We start from the raw sequence: 21,231 nt of genomic DNA, 5'->3' as shown, positions 1-21,231 counted from the left end.
ACCCCTGTGACCCTGTAATTAGGATATAGCAGGTTGGATAATGGATGGATGGATGGATAGTTTTTCAGACTAAATTTTACATTTTCATTATTAACATAGCTGTAATTCAAAAATGGCCTAGAAGGCACGGCCAAGTGTTTCTGTGTCTGAGATGCGTAGGTGCGGTTAGACTCTGTACAACTTTATCTTGACATTTGGAAGAAAGTGAGTAATAAAAATGCAGTAACAAGACCACTTCCATGTTGTAATTAGATAATTTATCAAAACATAGTTAACTATGCAGATGAATAGAATGGTTTTTTTTTGCAGTTCTCTGCCATCAGGTTTGCCATATTTTTACATTTATTTGCACCAATTTATGTAGAGTTCAGAGGAAATAAAATAATAATTCTTTACATTTATATACCATTTTTTACTCTACATTCAAAGCACTTTTCATAGTGAGTGGGGACCCACTTCAACCAGCATCCTCCTAGAGAATGTGACAGCAGCCATTTTTACACCAGTACGCTCACAGAAGTGAGAGACAGTCAGAGACAGGGGGTCATTAGGTGGCCAGGACATCAGGGTACACCTTGCTGTTTACGAAGGATGCCCAGAGATCTTTAATGACCACAGAGAGTCAGGACCTTAGTTTTACATCTCAACTGAAGGACAGCGACATTTTTACAGCACGGTGTCCACGTCGCTGCACAGGAGCATTGCGATCCTCATTCAGACCACAGGTTAAGTGCCCCATGCTAGCCTCACCAGTACCTCTTCCAGCAGCAACCCAAGGCTTTTGCTGGATGACCTCCCATCCAAGTGTTTAGCTTCAGGTGGATGACCTCTTCTGAAGTGCATGTTGTATGGCTGCTATTAAATATCAGTTTACTCCTAAAGGTATATGATTAATATAAGGTTAACTTGCAAAGCATATTTATTGACAAACTACTGAATAATACGGAAGCTGAGAGAGGACTTGCAATATCGTTATTTTTTCAAATTGTTTCCTCGCGATTACAGACTAATTGTATCGAGATCTCGAGAAAATTAAGTTTTGTTTTCTTGAAATAAAGGAATAATTTTATCGAGAACTCGATAAAACAAAAGATCTTGTTTTCTCGAAATTATGAACTAATTGTATCTAACGTTTAATGTTTAACTTGTTGAAGCCACGTCCTGTTTGAAATGGTGGAAGAGCAGAACTGTATTGATCAGTGCGTCACATTTTTGTTCAATCAAGATCTGACGCAGGCTGAAATATGTTTATACTTTAGTTTTGAAAATAATGTTGGTGTCCGCCATTTAAGAAGACGGTTAGCAAGGCTTCAGCTGTATAGGTGTCGCAATCTAAGCAGGCCGGATACCAGAAGCAAAGGTTAAGTTTCGTTTTCTCGAGATCGCGATAAAATTATTCCGTTATCTCAAGAAAACAATTTTTCGTTTTCTCGACATCTTGATAAAATAATTCCATTATCTCGAGAAAACAAAGTTCGTTTTCTTGAGATCTCGAAAAAAATGAGTATGTTATATCGAGGAGACAATTTTTAAAAAAAATAACGATATTGCATGTCCTCTGTCGGCTTCCGTAGAATAAGGTTCTGTTTGAAGTTCAAAATAAATTGTATTTTTTAATTTTAAAAAATCAAGAAATGAAGGCTGTGCCGATTATTCTTGCATTTTTGATGTCCAGTATGTATGTCAAAAGTAACTGTAGCATATCCAATATAAATATATGGTAAATGATATCTTAAGCAGTATGTTTGATGCAATTTGTACTATTATTAACCAAGGAAATACAGTGAAGTCTTCTTTTAGCCAATGATATTCTTTTATGTGGTTCCCTTGAACAATTTTGAACAGATTTTGTATGTAATTTTTTGCATCACTTACTTTAAAACTGAAATAAAGCCTAGGTTTTTAATTGTGTGCTGGCTGCCTGCTGGCTGCCTGTTGCCTGCTGTTATGAATGTGGGAGTGTGAAGTTGTATCTGGCTGCAGGGAAAAAAATAGGAACAGTGAAATACTGGTCATGGCTTTAATCCACATTCTAGATCTTGATTTATTTGTTTTAAAGTTAGAAAAGTACATTACCGTTTAAAACCGATAACCATCCATTCATGAAATGGTATGTTGTTTCCTTTGGACATCTCTTTCCATTTCTCATTCTCAAACCCAATTAATCTACGTTAGAGCCGCCGGAGGGCTATAATCTTTCCTTGTAGCTCTAAGTGCAAGGCTGGAAACAACACCAGAAAAGGTCTCGGTCAATCGAAGGCCCCACTCAGGCACACACACACATTCACACTCACACAGGTTAGAACTGACAATTGACCTGATCTGCCTGATATCTGTAGGGATGTGAGAGGAAAACTGGAATGCCCGGAGAAAGAATTTAAGCAACAACCATATAGTATTCAGTAAATACAGTAATGTTAAACCATAATTAGATAATGTATGCAGATTATGCTTTGCTGCAACATGTAGGATGTCCGTGAGAAATAGTGAAGAAGAAAATGGACAAAGAAAGCATGGTATTGTTGTCTAACCAGAAACATCTGAACCATGGTACCATCTCAGATTTCAGGAATATTATTCCACATACGAGGTGGGATCAAAAAGTACGTTGAATGTTGATGCAGAGCACCATCCAAGAGCAATTCAATGCCGGTTCTGACATGTTCATCCTAGAGCCGAGTTTGTTTCAACTTGTGTGATAGTGTCAGTCGTTGGTGAGCCACTGTTGAGTTCAAGTGTGTTTTTCCAGTCTGTCGTTAATAATGGATATCGAACAATGCATTGACATGAAATTTTGTTTCAAATTGCAAAAAGCTCAAGAAACCCATCAGATGTTCAAATCCGTTTAGGGTGACACTGCACCGACAATTAAGACTTGTTTACAAGTGGTTTGATCGATTTCGTAATGGATCTGACTCTGTTGAAGACGAGAAAAGATCGGGAAGTCCTTCAACATCAATAACCGAGGAAAAGGTTGGAACGGTTTCATTCTTCATCATGACAACGCTCCTTGTCACACATCCCTTCTAGTACGACAATTTCTGTCGAATAAAAACATTACGCTGTGTCCGCCTACAACATGTTCACCGGATCTGGCACCGTGTGACTTCTGGCTGTTCCCTAAATTGAAAAATGACCATGAAAGGCAAACGATTTCAATCCATTGAGGACATCCAGGCAGCCATAACAGCCCAACTAAAGACCCTCTCGAAAGAAAACTTCCAGAACTGCTTCGCAAAGTGGCAGGCGTGTTGGGATAAGTGCATTCGAACTGGAGGAGAGTATTATGAGGATGACTAGTAGTTGTAAATCTTTTACTGCAATAAACGTTTCTTTTTTTAAAGCATTCACCGTATTTTTTGATCGCACCTCGTATAGTAGCTTTCTGATACATCCTTGTTAATGTGCTGAATCATTTCACCATTGTGATGTATCTTTTTTCTGATTAAAATTAATTCTTTTTTTATGTATTATAGTCTGCATTTTAAACTTGATTGCATAAGATTGCATTCATTCTCTCATTTTGTTTATTTCAATATAAGGTTACAGGAATCTGGAATCTATCCAATATTTCTTTCCTGTCAGAGAACAAATGTTCTGAACATTTGGCTGGCTGTGCCACCTTTGTACATCTGCAAATATGATTGATTTTGATTCAGTTACTTCTCTGAATAATTAATGTCAATCTCAAGTTGCACTGGGGCCAACATTGATCTCTCTGCTGAACAGCAATTTCAAACCCAAACTATTAATTATATTCTAATTAATCTATGCCTCATAGTTGTATAATAGTTCTGGTTCTTAATTTTTTTTTTTTTTAGAGATGCTTAGTCAACTGGTATTAAATAGTGCTTTTGAAAGTTAACACTGATAAAACGTCTGGAAAGAAATATACATTACAGTATAATTCAGTTCAGTTAAATTTGTTTGTACTGTATTAAGTAACTCTAATGTAGAGCCCAAAAATATGTATAAAAAATACAAACCCAAAACATAGTGTTGAAACATAAATATCGAAAAAGCAAAAAATATATATACTATGAAAGTGAAGGTCTGTGATACGGTTTACATATTTGTAGTTCGAGATGAACAAAAGGAGAAAATGAGTCACATATCTTAAAATAGTTTTTTATTCCCAAGCTTTCGACAACCTGCCAGGTGTCGTCATCAGAGGAAAACGCTAACTGGGACACTGAATGTAAAATTAAAGGCCAACACTAAGAGTGCCAGAGAGCTAGCTGAATTGTGGCTCTCTAATGAAAACACCCATAACTGACGCTTGGACTTGAACTCAGCATACGAGGGGGGACTCCAAAATAACCGTAAATATTTTTAAAACGTGTTTAATTTAATTTTCTGTACAAACTACAATGAGTCTCCTTCAAAGTACTCTCCATTGGCGGAAATACACTTATCTAACCGTTTGTTCCATTGTTCGAAACATTTTTAAATTCGTCTGAAGTAATGCCCATTAATGCTCTGGTCGTTTCTTGTTTTACCTCTTCGACGTCAGCAAAACGCCTTCCTTTCAAGTCTTTTTTCATCCGAGGGAACAAAAAGAAATCACGCGGAGCTAAATCCGATGAGTAGGGTGGGTGGTTCAGGGTTGTCATACCGTTTCAATAACAATAGTTTCTGCAACACTTTTTTCAAGAAGAAAACAAAATTTCACTGCCGCGCGTTGCTCACGATAATCGGCCATCGTAAAAAAACGACGCTTGCACAAAACTACTTTTACAAAATTCACTGAACACAAGCACAACCTTCCAGACTGATGGCACTTGGCAGACTGACTTGTGAGGAGTGTAACTAGATCGCCTTAGCGGCCCAACCACGTACTACAAGTACCAACCTAACAACAACAACAACAACAACAAAATTCTGGTTATTTTTGGGTCCCCCCTCGTATGTAGGCTTATAAAGAGGAAAACCTAAATAATTAAAAAAAAGACTTCATGACCAATACTTTCCGAACCTGTTTTGATTTGGGAAAATGATTCAAGGGGTTCTTTAGAGTAAGTGGGCAAAAATCAGAGAGAAGAGTTCCGATACTTCAATAAAATTTACTTATTCAATTATAACATTTAAATACATATAATGCAGTAGCGATAGATTATAGAAACAGAAATATATGCTTACAGTAATAAGAACAAACTTATGCTTACAGTAATAAAAACAAACTTATGCTTACAGTATATCAAAAGAAACAAAGCTATCATCCTAGACCAGTACACTGAGGGAGCCCGCATGTCAGTCTCGTCAGAGGATCAACTCGTGCCTGGTCCCAAATACCAAACAGGTGTGCACATTCCCCACGGTTGAGCTTCCAAAGAAACTGAGGGCGGAACCTTCCCTTATATACTAATTGATTGTCCTTGCCCCAAAAGCGGCCTACGTGCAAGCAGTGTATACAGAAGTGATCAGTTTCAGTACACACCCTTCCACGGGACACGGTATTGTTTTTCTTCTACTTGGCCCTGACTGAGGCAAGTGCACGGTACTAGAAGACACAGTAATATGCTTACATGTGAAAAAAGCCTCTCGAAGTGAAAAACAACTCCTTACATAGCCTTGGCTGTATCTTTCGAACATTCTTGGCTGTTTTTCCCAAAACATTAGTCTTTGCAGCTGGCTTTGCGCTGGAGCGACCAACGCCCATCTGCTCTCCTGATTCTCTTCCTCTCTTTATTTAACCTTTGCTTTTTACAGAGAAAAATCCTTCCATTACAGAACCCCACCTTGCTAATCCACCCCTAACCCCCTTACAACCTACCCCTCTGTCCCCACCCTTCACCAGCTACAGTATACACTATATATACTATATACTGTATGTTTACTCTTGCACAGGTTTCTTTTTTTTTATTTACTGGTATTTAAAGAAAACAACATTCCATGCAATCATGTCAAACTTAACAAACCATAATTCAACCCCCATCCAAGAGAAAGAGAAGAGAGCCAGCAACAAGAGCAAATCTATAAAAAGAAAACAAAAATTAAAAGAGAAGAATATCGTTTTCCCCGATATAAATGCTTATTCTATCCATCCATCCATCCATTATCCAACCCGCTATATTCTAATTACAGGGTCACGGGGGTCTGCTGGAACCAATCCCAGCCAACACAGGGCGCAAGGCAGGAAACAAACCCCGGGCAGAGTGCCGGCCCACCGCAGGGCACACACACACACACACCAAGTACACACTAGGGACAATTTAGAATCGCCAATGCACCTAACCTGCATGTCTTTGATTTGATTAATTAGATCTTGCAATATTTTAAAGTTTTGAACAGATCCTCTAAGTGAGGTTTTTTTTTTTCCCAATTTCAAATAGTATACCACATCAGTTACCCACTCACTTATAACAGGTGGACTGGGAATCTTCCAATTGAGTAAGATAAGTAAGTCTACATGCTAATAGTGTGGTATAGGCAATTACTATCAATTTGTCCTTCACCACTTTAAGCCCATCCAGGAGTACAACAATCACAGCTGTTAATGGGTTAGGAGTGGTCGTGGCACCAATGCTGCCTGATAGTCATTCAAAGATTTTTATCCAAAATTATATTAATTTTGTGTCCGTCTAAGACATGTGGCCCAGTGAGGCTGGAGCCAAATTGCAACTTTCAAATGTTGAATCTTGCCCTGGATACGTTTTGACCATTTTAAGACAAGATAAATGTGCTCGATAAAAAGATTTTACATTGGATGACTGAATGCTTTGCACAAGTGGAGCAGGAATGTATATGCATTACTGCTTTCCACTTCTTTTCAGAGATGTTAAGTGAAAGATCCTTTCACTTAACCCCCATAATACCCTGGGGTCTTTGAAAGGAAAATACTTTAAGATGTTTTTATATATTGTTGAGATGCTCTCTTAGTCTTCAAGACTGATCGGTATTGCCTCTGGAATAGAAATGAGTGGGAGGTGAGGAAAACTGGGCAGGTTTCTTTTAGCAAAGTTTCTCATTTGAAAGTAGGGGAAAAATTGTGTTGATGGGACGTTAAATTTGAAGTGTAATTGTTCATAAGATGCAAATACATTATCTATATTCAAATCTCAAAGTGTTTTAAACCTGGACGTTTTTCAAACATTAAATATTGTGGAGGTTTGAGAGGGTAGAAAAAGGTGATTATCGAGTAAAGGTGCAACAGATAAGAGCTTCTCCGTCTTAAAGTGCTTCCTGCATTGATTCCATATTCTCAGTGAGTGATGGACAATTTGATTATTAGTATATTTAAAGTAATTTTTATTTACTGGGGCACATAGCAAGGCATTTAAAGAAGTATAGCAAGATTTTATGTCTATTGCAGACCAGGCTTACGTTATGTTCCTCAGTTGGTGTTGATTTTCAGGTCCTTATAGCTTGTATATTAGCCACCCAGTAATAAAATTGAATGTTATGTAGTGCCATGTCCCCCTTCTGCTTTAGGTCATTGCAGAGTCATTCTGTGGATGCATTGCTGTTTTGAATTCCAAATAAATGAAATTATTATTGAGTCTAATTTCTTAAAGAATGATTTGTTAATGTATATAGGAATAATCTGAAATAAAAAAAAGAAGCTTGGGTAAGAAGTTCATCTTGACAGTGTTGATTTTCCCTGCTAATGTGAGATGGAGGGTAGACCATCTGTTCACATCTTATTTAATTTTTTCCATGCAGATAGCAAAATTTTGTTGAAAAAGATCTTTATATTTACTTGTGATGTTTACCCCTAGCTATTTAAACTGATCTGCTAAAACAAATGGGAAGGTAACCAGTCGAATATTGTGTGCAAGAGAGTTCACTGGAAAAATCACGCTTTTATTCAAATGAATTTTGAGTCCAGATATCTTTTGAAATCCTGCTAGTGTATTGTGGACTGCTGGTATGGAAGTTTGTGGGTCAGATTTATACAGTATCATATCATCTGCATAAAGCGATTATTTTCTGCTCAAGTCCTTCTCTAGTAATCCCCTTTTATCTCTAACACATTTCGAAAGTGAATTACCAACGGCTGAATGGTGATTGCAAAGAGCAATGGTGATAGGGGGCATCCATGTTGAATACCACATTCTAGTTTAAATTAGTTTCAAATGTTGTTAATATAAACAGAGGCTTCTGGAGTAGTATAGAATAGTTTGATCCATGCACATAGATTTGGGCCAAACCCACATTTATGAAATGTGGTGAATAGGTAGTCCCATTCAACCATCTCAAACGCTGTTTCTGCATCCAAAGATAATAAGATCTCTGGTGTGTTGATCTTGTGGTATTACAGAGGGAGGCAGTTTTTCATTCCTTCTAGATAGAACTTTGGAGAGTATCTTAACATCATTATTCACAAGTGAAATTGGTCTATATGATGCATCATTGTATTAAGTCCTTATTTTTCTTTGGAAAGGTGGTAATTAATGCTTGGCGAAAGTCTGAGGTAGAATTTTGCTGTCTCTAGCTTCTATAAATGTTGTTTATAGTAGTGGAGCTAAATTCTTTGAAAATATTGTTTATAAAATTCCACTGGGTACCCATCAGGGCCTGCTGCTCTCTCACATTGGAGTGATTTTATAGCATCCAGTAATACTGAGAGTGTCAGAGGTTTGTCCAGTTCCTCTGAACTAAGAGTATTTAGCTGTGGCATTTGTAATGTGTCATAAAACTCATTAGATTGTGTTTTATCATTTTTAAACTAGGTACAATATAAGGACTTATAGAACTCTCTAATGTGAGGGTTATTTTTTTATGGTCCGTGATCTGTTGGTCATTTTTGTTATTGTGTTTCAAACTTCCTGCTTGTGGATTTTGTTGAGCTAAGATCTTATTAGCCTTCTCTCCATGTTCATAGTATTGATGTCACGATTTAAAGATAAGCTGTTCTGTTTATTTTGTTGTCAACAGGTGACATTCTGATTACAAGACCTGTCTTTTCCTGTAAAGTGCCTCATTTGGAGACCTGGCATATTCTGAATCTGTTCTAGTAATTTCACTGGTTAACTGTGATGCCTTCCTGGTTTCCAATTTATTTTTGTGGCAAAGATATGAAATAATCTGTTATCTTAAAAAAGCCTTCAGAGTTTCCCGGAGTATTCCTGCAGAAACATATTGGGATTCATTTAAAAAAATAATCAATTTCCTCAGAAATGAATTCTGTACAGTTCTCATCAGCTGATGACAGAGAGTTAAAAAGCCAGCTATAAGATGAGTATTTAAGGTGCAGTGATTTAAGCTCCATGATCAGTGGGGCGTAGTACAGAAATAACAATAGCATTGTACTTAAGAGAGGGCAATAAATTATTGTCATCAATAAACAATCAATTCTTAAGTAACTGTGATGTACTGGTAAGAAGAAGGAATATGCTCTTGAATGTGGATTTAAAAAGTTCCATGAGTCCAGTAAGTTACGATCCATTACAAATTCTGTTAGTTTTTTGTAGTGTTAGATGCTATTGGCACTGTAAATGAAGACTTATCCATGTTAGGATATAAAACACAATTAAAGTCTGCGGCCACTATAATTTTATGAGTGTTCACATGAGGTATAGATGCAAATACACTTTGAATTCCCTATCACAATAACAAATTGCCCTTTAGGATCAGGTACTACATCTGATACTACAAGTGAGATTGTTTTGTGTATTATGATTCCCACACCTCCAGTTTTCTTTGTGTAGCTGGAGTAAAAAGTTTGGCCAATCCAATCTCTTTGCAACCTAAACTGGTCCTTACTTATTAAGTGAGTCTCCTGTAAAAATATTAACTTGTCATTTAGACCCGTTATGCAAGAAAATATTTTGTTTTCTCTTTAGATTGTGATTGAGACCTTTGACATTCCAGGTTACAAAGGTCAGAGAGACACTGCTTCTGAACCTTTGAGGACATGTTGTAGATTTAAATAAAAGTAGTATGTTGTTAGATACAGCAGCTTTAAGCTTGATTTCATGTTGTTGTCAAGTATTGTGGCTACGGAGCCAATTATTATGTTGGCACTTATAGTTATCGGGTTGTCAGATTTGTTTATATCAGACAGTTAAATGTAGCACCATTTGTCATCGTATAGGACTTGTTCAGAACTACCTATTACACTGATTGTACCCATTTTGGAATTCTGGCATTCAGCAACAAAAGGTACAGTTGTTTTTCTCAGACATGAAATTTTATAGTCTAGAATTAATGTATTTTAGAAAATTTTCTCTGCACAGGATACAATACACTATAAGAGTGTGGTGCAGGTAACTGTGTTTTCAATACTTTATAGAAGCTCTAGGAAAAATAATCTGAGGAAGTCTGCAGTCCTTTGCTGGATCAATAGTCAAACCCAGCAGTAGAATGGGAATTTTCTAAATCAGACATTCATTGATACATGCCCTATTTCATGATCAACCTGTACTATAAAGAATTACTACATAAGAAATTAATATCCTAATATCTGATGCAATATCAAGCTTGAAACTTGGTTTTGAGGTAGTGGCAAAAAAACACCAGCACTCTTTCTGCCGCAGCTTGGTCATCGCACACTAAGGATAACATACCTTCCTTATAGTACACATGTCATGCTTTCTTCAAGTCCAGTCACACCACTGCTGCTAGTGGTCCCTTTATGGAGAAGACATAGAAGGAGATGTTTATTGCCTGACTTCCACAGATATTGCTCCTTGGGTCAAAATAACAGAAGCATTTTTCACTGTAATAGTTTCCCTATCATTAGTCGACTGGAGAATTTTTTTTATGTATTTAATCTTCCTGTCCTTGATTTCCAGGCAAGAATGCTTGTCAACCTCTCATCTGTCCTTTCTCTGCAAATACTACAAACTTACCTGATCCTTGGAAACTTTTAATTAGTAAGTGCACATAATTGTCATTTTTTCTAATTGTCATTAAACCGTCTCAGATATATTTTCTGATCTGACCTGATAAAAAATACATTTTAAGAATGTTTCTCTCTTTTACTTTCATCTAATATTTCTTAGAGCAGAAGTTAGTAATGTACATTTAGATCTGGCATTGCTTCCTCTTCTTCTTCTTCCTGCTGCTCCCATTAGGGTTGCCACAGCGGATCATCTTCTTCCATATCTTTCTGTCCTCTCCATCTTGCTCTGTCACACCCATCACCTGCATGTCCTCTCTCACCACATCCATAAACTTTCCCTTAGGCCTTCCTGTTCTCCTCTTCCCTGGCAGCTCTATCCTTATCACCATTCTCCCAATATCGTCATCTCTCCACTGCACATGTCCAAACCAACGCAATCTCGCCTCTCTGACTTTGTCTCCCAACCGTCCAACTTGAGCTGACCCTCTAATGTCCTCATTTCTAATCCTGTCCATCCTCATCACACCCAATGCAAATCTTAGCATCTTTAGCTCCATTGTTTGCTTTTGTGAAATTCAGCAGAGAGTCAGACTTTCTATGAAGTATCATTTAAGATTTTTTTGTAGAGTTTGTATCATTTAAGTGGTTTTATGGAAATCACAAGAAAATGTTGTTATACACTCACCTAAAGGATTTTTAGGAACACCTGTTCAATTTCTCATTAATGCAATTATCTAATCAACCAATCACATGGCAGTTGCTTCAATGCATTTAGGGGTGTGGTCCTGGTCAAGACAATCTCCTCAACTCCAAACTGAATGTCAGAATGGCAAAGAAAGGTGATTTAAGCAATTTTGAGCGTGGCATGGTTGTTGGCGCCAGACGGGCCGGTCTGAATATTTCACAATCTGCTCAGTTACTGGGATTTTCACGCACAACCATTTCTAGGGTTTACAAAGAATGGTGTGAAAAGGGAAAAACATCCAGTATGCGGCAGTCCTGTGGGTGAAAATGCCTTGTTGATGCTAGAGGTCAGAGAAGAATGGGCCGACTGATTCAAGCTGATAGAAGAGCAACTTTGACTGAAATAACCACTCGTTACAACCGAGGTATGCAGCAAAGCATTTGTGAAGCCACAACACGCACAACCTTGAGGCGGATGGGCTACAACAGCAGAAGACCCCACCGGGTACCACTCATCTCCACTACAAATAGGAAAAAGAGGCTACAATTTGCACAAGCTCACCAAAATTGGACAGTTGAAGACTGGAAAAATGTTGCCTGGTCTGATGAGTCTCGATTTCTGTTGAGACATTCAAATGGTAGAGTCAGAATTTGGCGTAAACAGAATGAGAACATGGATCCATCATGCCTTGTTACCACTGTGCAGGCTGGTGGTGGTGGTGTAATGGTGTGGGGGATGTTTTCTTGGCACACTTTAGGCCCCTTAGTGCCAATTGGGCATCGTTTAAATGCCACGGACTACCTGAGCATTGTTTCTGACCATGTCCATCCCTTCATGACCACCATGTACCCATCCTCTGATGGCTACTTCCAGCAGGATAATGCACCATGTCACAAAGCTCGAATCATTTCAAATTGGTTTCTTGAACATGACAATGAGTTCACTGTACTAAAATGGCCCCCACAGTCACCAGATCTCAACCCAATAGAGCATCTTTGGGATGTGGTGGAACGGGAGCTTCGTGCCCTGGATGTGCATCCCACAAATCTCCATCAAACCCAAGATGCTATCCTATCAATATGGGCCAACATTTCTAAAGAATGCTTTCAGCACCTTGTTGAATCAATGCCACGTAGAATTAAGGCAGTTCTGAAGGCGAAAGGGGGTCAAACACCGTATTAGTATGGTGTTCCTAATAATCCTTTAGGTGAGTGTATATAGTCCTAATGTAATGCCAAGTAAGCACAAGGTCAGGTTTTTTTTTTATTTTTAATAATTGTCTGGCCATTCCTGTAAAAGGAAAGTTTGTTTTGTTATTTTGTTCATTCTTGGCTACCTCTTACCTCATACGTCATCTTCAAATGATGCCTCAATCAGAGGTGCAATCTTTGTATATCTGCTGCTATCCCAATATTTCAAGAATTGAACAGAAAGAGTTTGGTTCTGAACCACTAACTAGGTACAGCAATGGCTAGATCACAAAAAAAGGTAAGTATGGATGTATCTATAACTTAAGCTTCCCTCATTCTTGACGGTGGTTACACACCTTCAAATAACTGTCATAGCACAGTCAGCTACTGTTTTCTTTTTGTTTTGGTTCCTTTGTGCTTCTTTACTCACTGATGCTCAACTGAATGGACTATTAAGTGTATGTACTTCTCTGTCTCTCTGCTATATAAAAACAGATTTTTTTTCACTCTCTCCTACAGCAATGCGTAAAGCAATTGTCATCCTTCTGCCACTCAGCCTCATCTTGCTTGTGTTTGGAGGGATTTTTGGTCTTGTTGGATTTCTTTCAAAGAGTTTTATCCTGTTGGTGGTCACTGGCTCCTATTTCATCATTTGTAGTAAGTGGAATTTCTCTAAGTGCGACAAAGGAATAGAAAAGGTGGTAGTTCTGCGATTCATCAACATTGTTGACTGAATCAATAAAGGATTTCAAGACCGTTTGCAGAGCAGCTGGAACAGTTATTTTTCAATATTTTCTTCTGGCTTTAAGGTTTACAACAGAATTTCTTGAGAGTACATTGTGGTGTGTACCTACTTGCCTGCATGCCTGTGCCATGCCAAATCTCTCCTGGGGCCAAAAAAAATACCAATAGATTATGAATTTGCTGTAGATCTAGTCAAAATCACATTATAAGTTCCCAAATCTCATTTCAGTATGTCAGGGGCTGCATTATTAAATTCACTAATTGCAGAAGGCGTATCAACAGCAGTTCAGCTGCTGCATACAAGAAGGCTGTATTAGCTGCCGTGACTCTCACAGAGTGAGTAACATTTTAAACTGGGAGAGTAGGACTAGCATTAATTAACTTAAAACACAGTAACGACAATCTGACTTTTGGAACACGATATGAACGCGGGAACATGTACTGCAGCATCAACAAAAGGAAGCTGGTCATTCTTTCACTGTACATGGTGAAGCTAATAACCTTAATTGTGAGCTTTAAGAAGTACAGTAACTGTGTGGTCAATACAACACTTCATGTTGCAGAAACCTGCTGTTCAATAACTTACTTTTAATTCTCTCTTTATATGTGAGATCATATGATTTTTTGCATATGTGACTTATTAGAAGGCTGTGTATGACATGTCTCAGGGTTGGAGTTGGTATGCTTATGACATAAAGGAGCATTTAAATGTAGACCTTGAGCTGCCATAGAACAAGCAGGAGTGATTGAAGGATAGGTTTTAAAAAAGTGTAGAAAATTGATTATATGCTGAAGGAAAACACAAGTGGGCCTGCAGAAAAGGATCAACTGATATAAAGAATAGACAATGAACACTTCAAACCAAAGGCAAACTGAATAGAACCGGGAACAAAAGTATTTTCACACACATAATGTACAATGTTAGCATTTCACGTGTTCTTATCTTTGTTATTGGATTTTGGAAAATGAATAAACTAGTTCAGTTCTTACTCACATGTCTGATTAACGTGCAACACGAGACCACTCCTCAATGCCATGATCAGCAATAATCACCAGTCAGAACACGGACATCTTCCTCACCCATTGTTCACATTCGAACCGCGCCCCAACTCATTAGTTTTAGTCACCATGTAGAGCCACTCTCCCGCCACATTGTCCATCGTCATAGCATATGGTAGGAGGCCAAAACATGGTGACTCGCTTGTCAGTTTGGTACCCTCCATGTCTAAAGCCCAAATCATCCATCTGAGCACATGTATTCATATCAACACATGCACCACCAAATGAATATACCTTGTGAAGGACGGCCGGCGGTTCAGTCTGACCGGGATGTCCCTGAAAGAAAAGAATGGAGGAAGGCAGCCTTATCAGGGCACTGCATCCCCCAGGACGGTAGGTGGCAGCTCCCCTGGATGGCAACGGTTCCCCGGATTTCCTCAGGGCGTCCTGGGACATGGAGTCCATTTCCTCAGCCCTGTTGGGTGCCATAGGTGCCGCCACGGGGAGCTCACAAAGAACCTGGGTACTCGGAGTCACGAGGACGGAAGCCCGCAGTACTTCTGGGATACTTGAGGACGGATGATGTGGCATTTGACTCAGGAAAAGAGAAGGAACACTTCCAGGTCAAGGAATATAAAAAGGACTATGGTAGAGCCAGAGTTGGTAGGTTGGGTGACGAAGCTGCTGGGAGTGGAGGATTATTGTATTGTGATTGTTATTGTATTAATTATTATTATTGGAGAATTGTAGAGTGCGTGGTGCTTTGTGCACTGTATTGAAGAAAATATTAAAGAATTCTTGTTGGTGCTTTTACACATGTGTCCTGGACGTCTGTCTGGTGGTTCTCACGGGGCAACAGCGACCCTTAGCGTCCACAACATATACTTATAGGAGCTGACTGTGCTGAGAGTAGAAAAGCACTTGTTATTGGTATATGAAGGATAATTTAGGCAAACTGGTCCTGTACGGTAACTTTAAGGTTCTGTTTTATTTGCTTTTCACAGACACTAATCAGATAACTGTTGTCAGTTTCCAAAAATGGAGAATTCAGAAAGCTGTATGATAGGTTTAAACCTATATTGCAGGCAGTGTGATGTAGTGGTTAAGGCTTTGGACTTCAGATACTGTGGTTGTTGGTTCAAATCCTGCTACCAACACCATGTGACCACGAGAAAGTCACTTCACCTGCCAGTACTCCAATTGGAAAAACAAAAAACAATGCAAATAAATGTTGTAAGATACCTTAGATAAAAGCATCAACCAAATAAATGTAATACAAGGGATGTTCAAAAAGTTTCCGCACTTTTATATATTCGTTGGAAACGGTGAAGTCGGGAGGAGTAGTCATTGGGCATTAAAAAGTTGGTACGACTGTGGGAAAATTGCATTGCAAACGAAGGTGACTATGTAGAAAAGTGATGTAATTTGTTTTTGAAATTCTTAATAAATAGAGTTTAAAAAGAGTGCGGAACATCCCTCGTAATAATAGTTAGATACAATGTAAAACTCTACTTCAGTGGCAGCAAGTGGTCCGTTATAGTAGCCTTTGATATTACATTTCAACCCTTGAAAATATATGCAGTTTTTAATATCTGGAAAACATTTGGGATTAAATTGCTTAGAGATCTTTATGTAGACTCCTTTGCATCCTATGAACAATTACATTCCAAATTTTAATTTTCCTGCAACACATTTCTTTCACTATCTTTAAATTATAAACTTTATTAAACAGAACCTGCCCAATTTTCTCCATCTCCCACCTTCCTCTATGCTGGAAAAAATATTGCTCAGTTTTGAGGACTCAGACAGCATTTCTGCAATATATAAAATTATTTTACAGTCCCTCCTTTTCAAAGATCCAAGAGGACAGTGGGAAAAAGATCTCTCTCTCTCAACATATCAGAAAAGGAGTGGAAGGTAGCAATGCAGATAATCCACTCGAGCTCCATATGCGCAAAGCATACAATTATTCAACTCAAAATTATATATCGAGCACATCTGTCTCGCTTAAAATTGTCCAAAATGTTTCCAGGGCATGATCCAACCTGCGAACGTTGCAATCTGGTTCCTGCCTCACTGGGTCACATGTTTTGGGCCTGCACCAAATTAACATCATTCTGGACAAAAATTTTTAAGTGCCTTTCAGATAGCCTTGGTGTCTCAATCCATCCTAACCCATTAACAGCTTTGTTTGGTGGGCTCCCAAATGGGCTTAAAGTGGAGAAGGACAAACAAACTGTGATGGCCTTCACTACACTATTGGCATGCAGACTTATTTTGCTAAACTGGAAGAATCCTAACTCTCTTCTTTTAAGTCAGTGGGTAACTGATGTTATATTATTATTAAAATTGGAAAAAATCAAATTCTCAGTTAGAGGATCTGTGCAGTACTTTTTCAAAACCTGGCAGGATCTAATGAATAATATTTTAGAATAAGCTTGTAAAGCACTGATTATCTCTCAATTTCTTTTTCTTCTCCATTTATCTGTATCTGCCTAATAAACTCATCAATTTATTTATTTTTTACTAGCTTTAAGTTTTATTCCGTTGGCCATGCACTCTTTCTCAGGGGTGGGGGTTGATTTGTTTTCAATCCTATTTTTCGTAAAAATTGATCTATTTGTATGGAATGATTACAATAAAATCAATAAAATTAAAAAAAAAAAAAAAAAACTAGATCTAAACGGTCACAGAACTCTAATTTTAAAACTTTTCATTGTATAAACTTTTTAGAGTGTTACAAAAAAGTGAATTCGATATTTGTTTAAGTGCATGTTTTTCAGGCTATCACTTCCAACTCCTGCTCTAAAGAAGTAAGATTATTTATCTTCCGTTTTTTAGGTGCTTACTATCTGTCTCATTTAATCTGAGCTCTCTGATCTGCATAGCTTGACCTTAGCACTTTTACATTTGTTTCTCTATCTATACCTCTTCTTAAACCCGAAGCATCTTGCCAAAAAAAGGAAAGAAGCCAGATCATTTGTGCACTAATTTTGTTTTACTTGCTATAAACCGTAGATAGAATAAAATATGATATTAAACATTCTACATATATAGCTAGCTAAGTTGCTTCAAAATGCCAGCTGAGCATTTACCCAAGATAGACTTGTTGGCTTGGCAACAGAGTAGGGTCTGCTTTTAAGAAATGAGATTTTGCCCCCTGACAATGGTGAAAAATATAGCTTAGTGCATTCTTGAGACTTTGTTATATTGAGCATGAAATGAATCCATAAAAGGACAATTTCCAAACAGGGTAACCAGCCACTCCCAAATCAAAACTAACTTTATTAAAATGAGTGTGAAAGGACACATATAATGTAGATACAGTATATAAAATACTGCTATGTTGTAATTGAAAAATAAAATCTGTCTGTGGGCCGTATTCAATAAGCAAAATCACATTTGTAAGTTTGACATAGTGAGAAGGGGGCGCAGTGGGTAGCGCTGCTGCCTCGCAGTTAGGAGACCCGGGTTTGCTTCCCGAGTCCACCCTGTGTGGAGTTTGCATGTTCTCCCCGTGCCTGTGTGGGTTTTCTCCGGGTACTCCAGTTTCCTCTCACAGTCCAATGACATGCGGGTTGGATGCATTGGCAATTCTAAATTGTCCCTAGTGTGTGCTTGGTGTGTGTGTGTGTGTGTGTGTGTGTGTGTGTGTGTGTGTGTGTGTGTGTGTGTGTGTGCACACCCTGTGGTGGGCTGGGTTTGTTTCCTGCCTTGCGCCCTGTGTTGGCTGGGTTTGGCTCCAGCAGACTCCCGTGACCCTGTAGTTAGGATATAGCGGGGCTAGATAATGGATGGATGGATGGACATAGTGAGAAGTTAAAAATTGTATGGTACATTTTATCTCAAAAGCTGATTAAAACAAATGCATGTTCCTTAAGCACAGTTTTCAACCTCCAAGTTTTCCTTTGTGGATTGTAGGTTGCCAGAGTACATTGCAAGCATGATCTGTTCAGAGGAATCGTTGTGGTTAGGCCAATTTTCACCTTTATTTTGACAATCCAGAAAATTTTGGTGGGTAAGTCAGTCAGTCATTTTTCAACCCGCTATATCCTAACACAGGGTCACGGGTGTTTTGAAACATAGCAAAAGTTAGACCTCTTATATCCTTGAAAGATGCTGAGAAATTAGTTCACGCATTTGTTTTCAGTCGACTAGATTACTGTAACGCACTCCTTTCAGGACTACCCAAAAAAGACATAAATCTTTTGCAACGAGTGCAGAATGCAGCTGCTAGAATCCTAACTAGGAAAAGAAAATCCGAACACATTTCTCCAGTTTTAATGTCACTACACTGGTTGCCTGTGTCATTCAGGATTGACTTTAAAATTCTGCTTATGGTTTATAAAGCCTTAAATAATCTCGCCCCGTCTTATATATCGGAATGCCTGACATCTTATATTCCAAATCGTAACCTCAGATCCTCAAATGAGTGCCTCCTTAGAATTCCAAGAGCAAAACTTAAAAGAAGTGGTGAGGCGGGCGGCCTTCTGCTGCTATGCACCTAAAATCTGGAATAGCCTGCCAATAGGAATTCACCAGGCTGATACAGTAGAGCACTTTAAAACACTGATGAAAACACATTACTTTAACATGGCCTTCTCATAACTTCAATTTAACTTAATCCTGATACTCTGTATGTTCAATTTCCTCATAATAACTATTCATGGTGGCTCTAAAATCCGTACTGACCCCAACTCTCTCTTCTGTTTCTTTTTCCGGTGTCTTTGTGGTGGTGGCCTGCGCCACCTCCACCTACTCAAAGCATCCTGATGGATGGATTAAAAGGCAGAAGTCTACGTGACCATCATCATCATCAAGTCCTTATGTGAGAACCCTAAATCCAAAGAGGACTGTTTCATTTATGTTAGGTAGAATGCCCAGAGGTGGCTGGGTGGTCTTGCGGTCTGGAATCCCAACAGATTTTATTTTTTTTTCTCCAGCCATCTGGAGTTTTTTTTTTTTCTGTCCCCCCTGGCCATTGGACCTTACTCTTATTCTATGTTAATTAATGTTGACTTATTTTATTTTCTTATTGTCTTTTATTTTCCTATTCTTTATTATGTAAAGCACTTTGAGCTACTGTTTGTATGAAAATGTGCTATAGAAATAAATGTTGTTGTTGCTGGAGCCAACCCCAGCCAGCACCGGGTATATGCAACAACAACAACAACATTTATTTCTATAGCACATTTTCATACAAAAAGTAGCTCAAAGTGCTTTACATAAGAAAGAATAGAAAAATAAAAAACAAAAAAAGAAATTAAAATAAGACAACATTAGTTAACATAGAAAAGGAGTAAGGACTGATGGCCAGGGTGGACAGAAAAAACAGAAAAAAAAACTCCAGACGGCTTAAGAAAAAAATAAAATCTGCAGGGGTTCCAGGCCACGAGACCACCCAGTCCCCTCTGGGCATTCTACCTAACATAAATGAAACCGTCCTCTTTGGATTTAGGGTTCTCACGGAGTCACTTGCTGTTGATGGTCATACAGACTTCTGGCTTTTAATCCATCCATCATTGTTGGAACATCACGGTGCTTTGAGTAGATCGGAAAAGGAAACAAACATATGTGTGTTTCTAATACAAAGGGATAAATAACATTTTTTTATTTTACTTCTTGAAATATTCTTTTTCATTTTAAAAATAATTTCATTTTTTAAACTGTTGTCAATGAGCACATAGGTGAACATGTCACTGAAGTAGCTACTCCTTTTTAACTTTTCTTGTCATTTTCACCTGTTTCTTTCATGCTGATTCTTAATTGTCACAAATCAGATGAAGTTTACAGAGCAAACTAAATAGGAAAAAAGGTAAATTCAGATTAGGAAAATGAAACAATGAGACCCTTGAGTGTAAATGTCATGGCAAAAATTCATTTTTTGAAATGATTGGAAAACACTTCTATACTTACAGTATGTGTATTTCTGACTGAAGAACAAGAGCAGAAAAAAATCTGGCTAATTAATGGAGGATTTCAATTAAACGGGAATGAATCAATGATTATGAAACTACTGTAATAGAACCCATTAGCAGCAGTGGTCTTCGGGACCATGTTTGAGTAAGATCATATTAGGGAAATTACAAAAAGGATTTCGGCTTTAGGATTCCACTAATTAAAGATCTGTGACTGGTAGATGTTTTTTCACAGATTGCTTAAGATGCTTGTTTCCCTGTCAGAAGCAGATTAAAGTAATTCATTATGAGCTATCAAATTGAGAATATGCTGAAATGTTTATATATTTACCTCTTCCAAAGAGAGTGGTAAGAGACCAAGGAGTAGCTAAAGTGTCATGGTGGGGGCTCAATGACTTTAAGGATACTCTGTCAGTTCCAGTCCCTTGAACCTAGTGGTGGGGCTTAAGAGTTTTTATTTTGTATCTGTGTCAGGCAGTCCTCCCTTGTAAACAGTAGCTCACATCTCTAAACCCTGATTTAACCTTCACTGAATGCCCCAAGCCCCTAACCCTCCACCACCATACCTTTTACACTAAAAACAGTTTTACAGTTTAAGCCAGATTCATTAGTTTCTTACAATAACACTGGTCTACAAAAAAATATTTTTTGTTTGCTACTGGGAACTTCAGACCAGCTCTCTAAGTTTTCTACACTGATTTCATATATGAAATCGTAATTAAGCTTGCACATCGGAGTCTTCAGATCACAAATTATTGCCGTTTTGACACTTTTAAATATCAATATAATATATCAACACAATATCTAGAGTTTGAACTCTATCCCACCAAAATTGTTTGAATGCATTTATTCTGAAAACAACCCAGAAGACGATACCAGAGACACGTTTATGTCAATTTACCTCAATAT

At 38.1% G+C, this 21,231-nt stretch overlaps 1 protein-coding gene across 1 annotated transcript in view; it reads left to right on the top strand.

The window, feature by feature from the left end:
• tmem235b (transmembrane protein 235b) overlaps window positions 1-21,231 on the top strand; it is a 45,488-nt gene that overhangs the window by 10,123 nt on the left and 14,134 nt on the right. Inside the window, exons 2-3 of the mRNA XM_039739858.1 lie at window positions 10,737-10,817; window positions 13,181-13,318. Coding sequence (XP_039595792.1) covers window positions 10,737-10,817; window positions 13,181-13,318 — 219 coding nt within the window. The remainder of the gene's footprint in view (window positions 1-10,736; window positions 10,818-13,180; window positions 13,319-21,231) is intronic.

Source organism: Polypterus senegalus, chromosome 17, assembly GCF_016835505.1.
Source record: "Polypterus senegalus isolate Bchr_013 chromosome 17, ASM1683550v1, whole genome shotgun sequence".
NCBI lineage: Eukaryota > Metazoa > Chordata > Cladistia > Polypteriformes > Polypteridae > Polypterus > Polypterus senegalus.
Note: the sequence above shows the minus strand (reverse complement) of the source record. Positions and strands in the feature narration are given on the sequence as shown.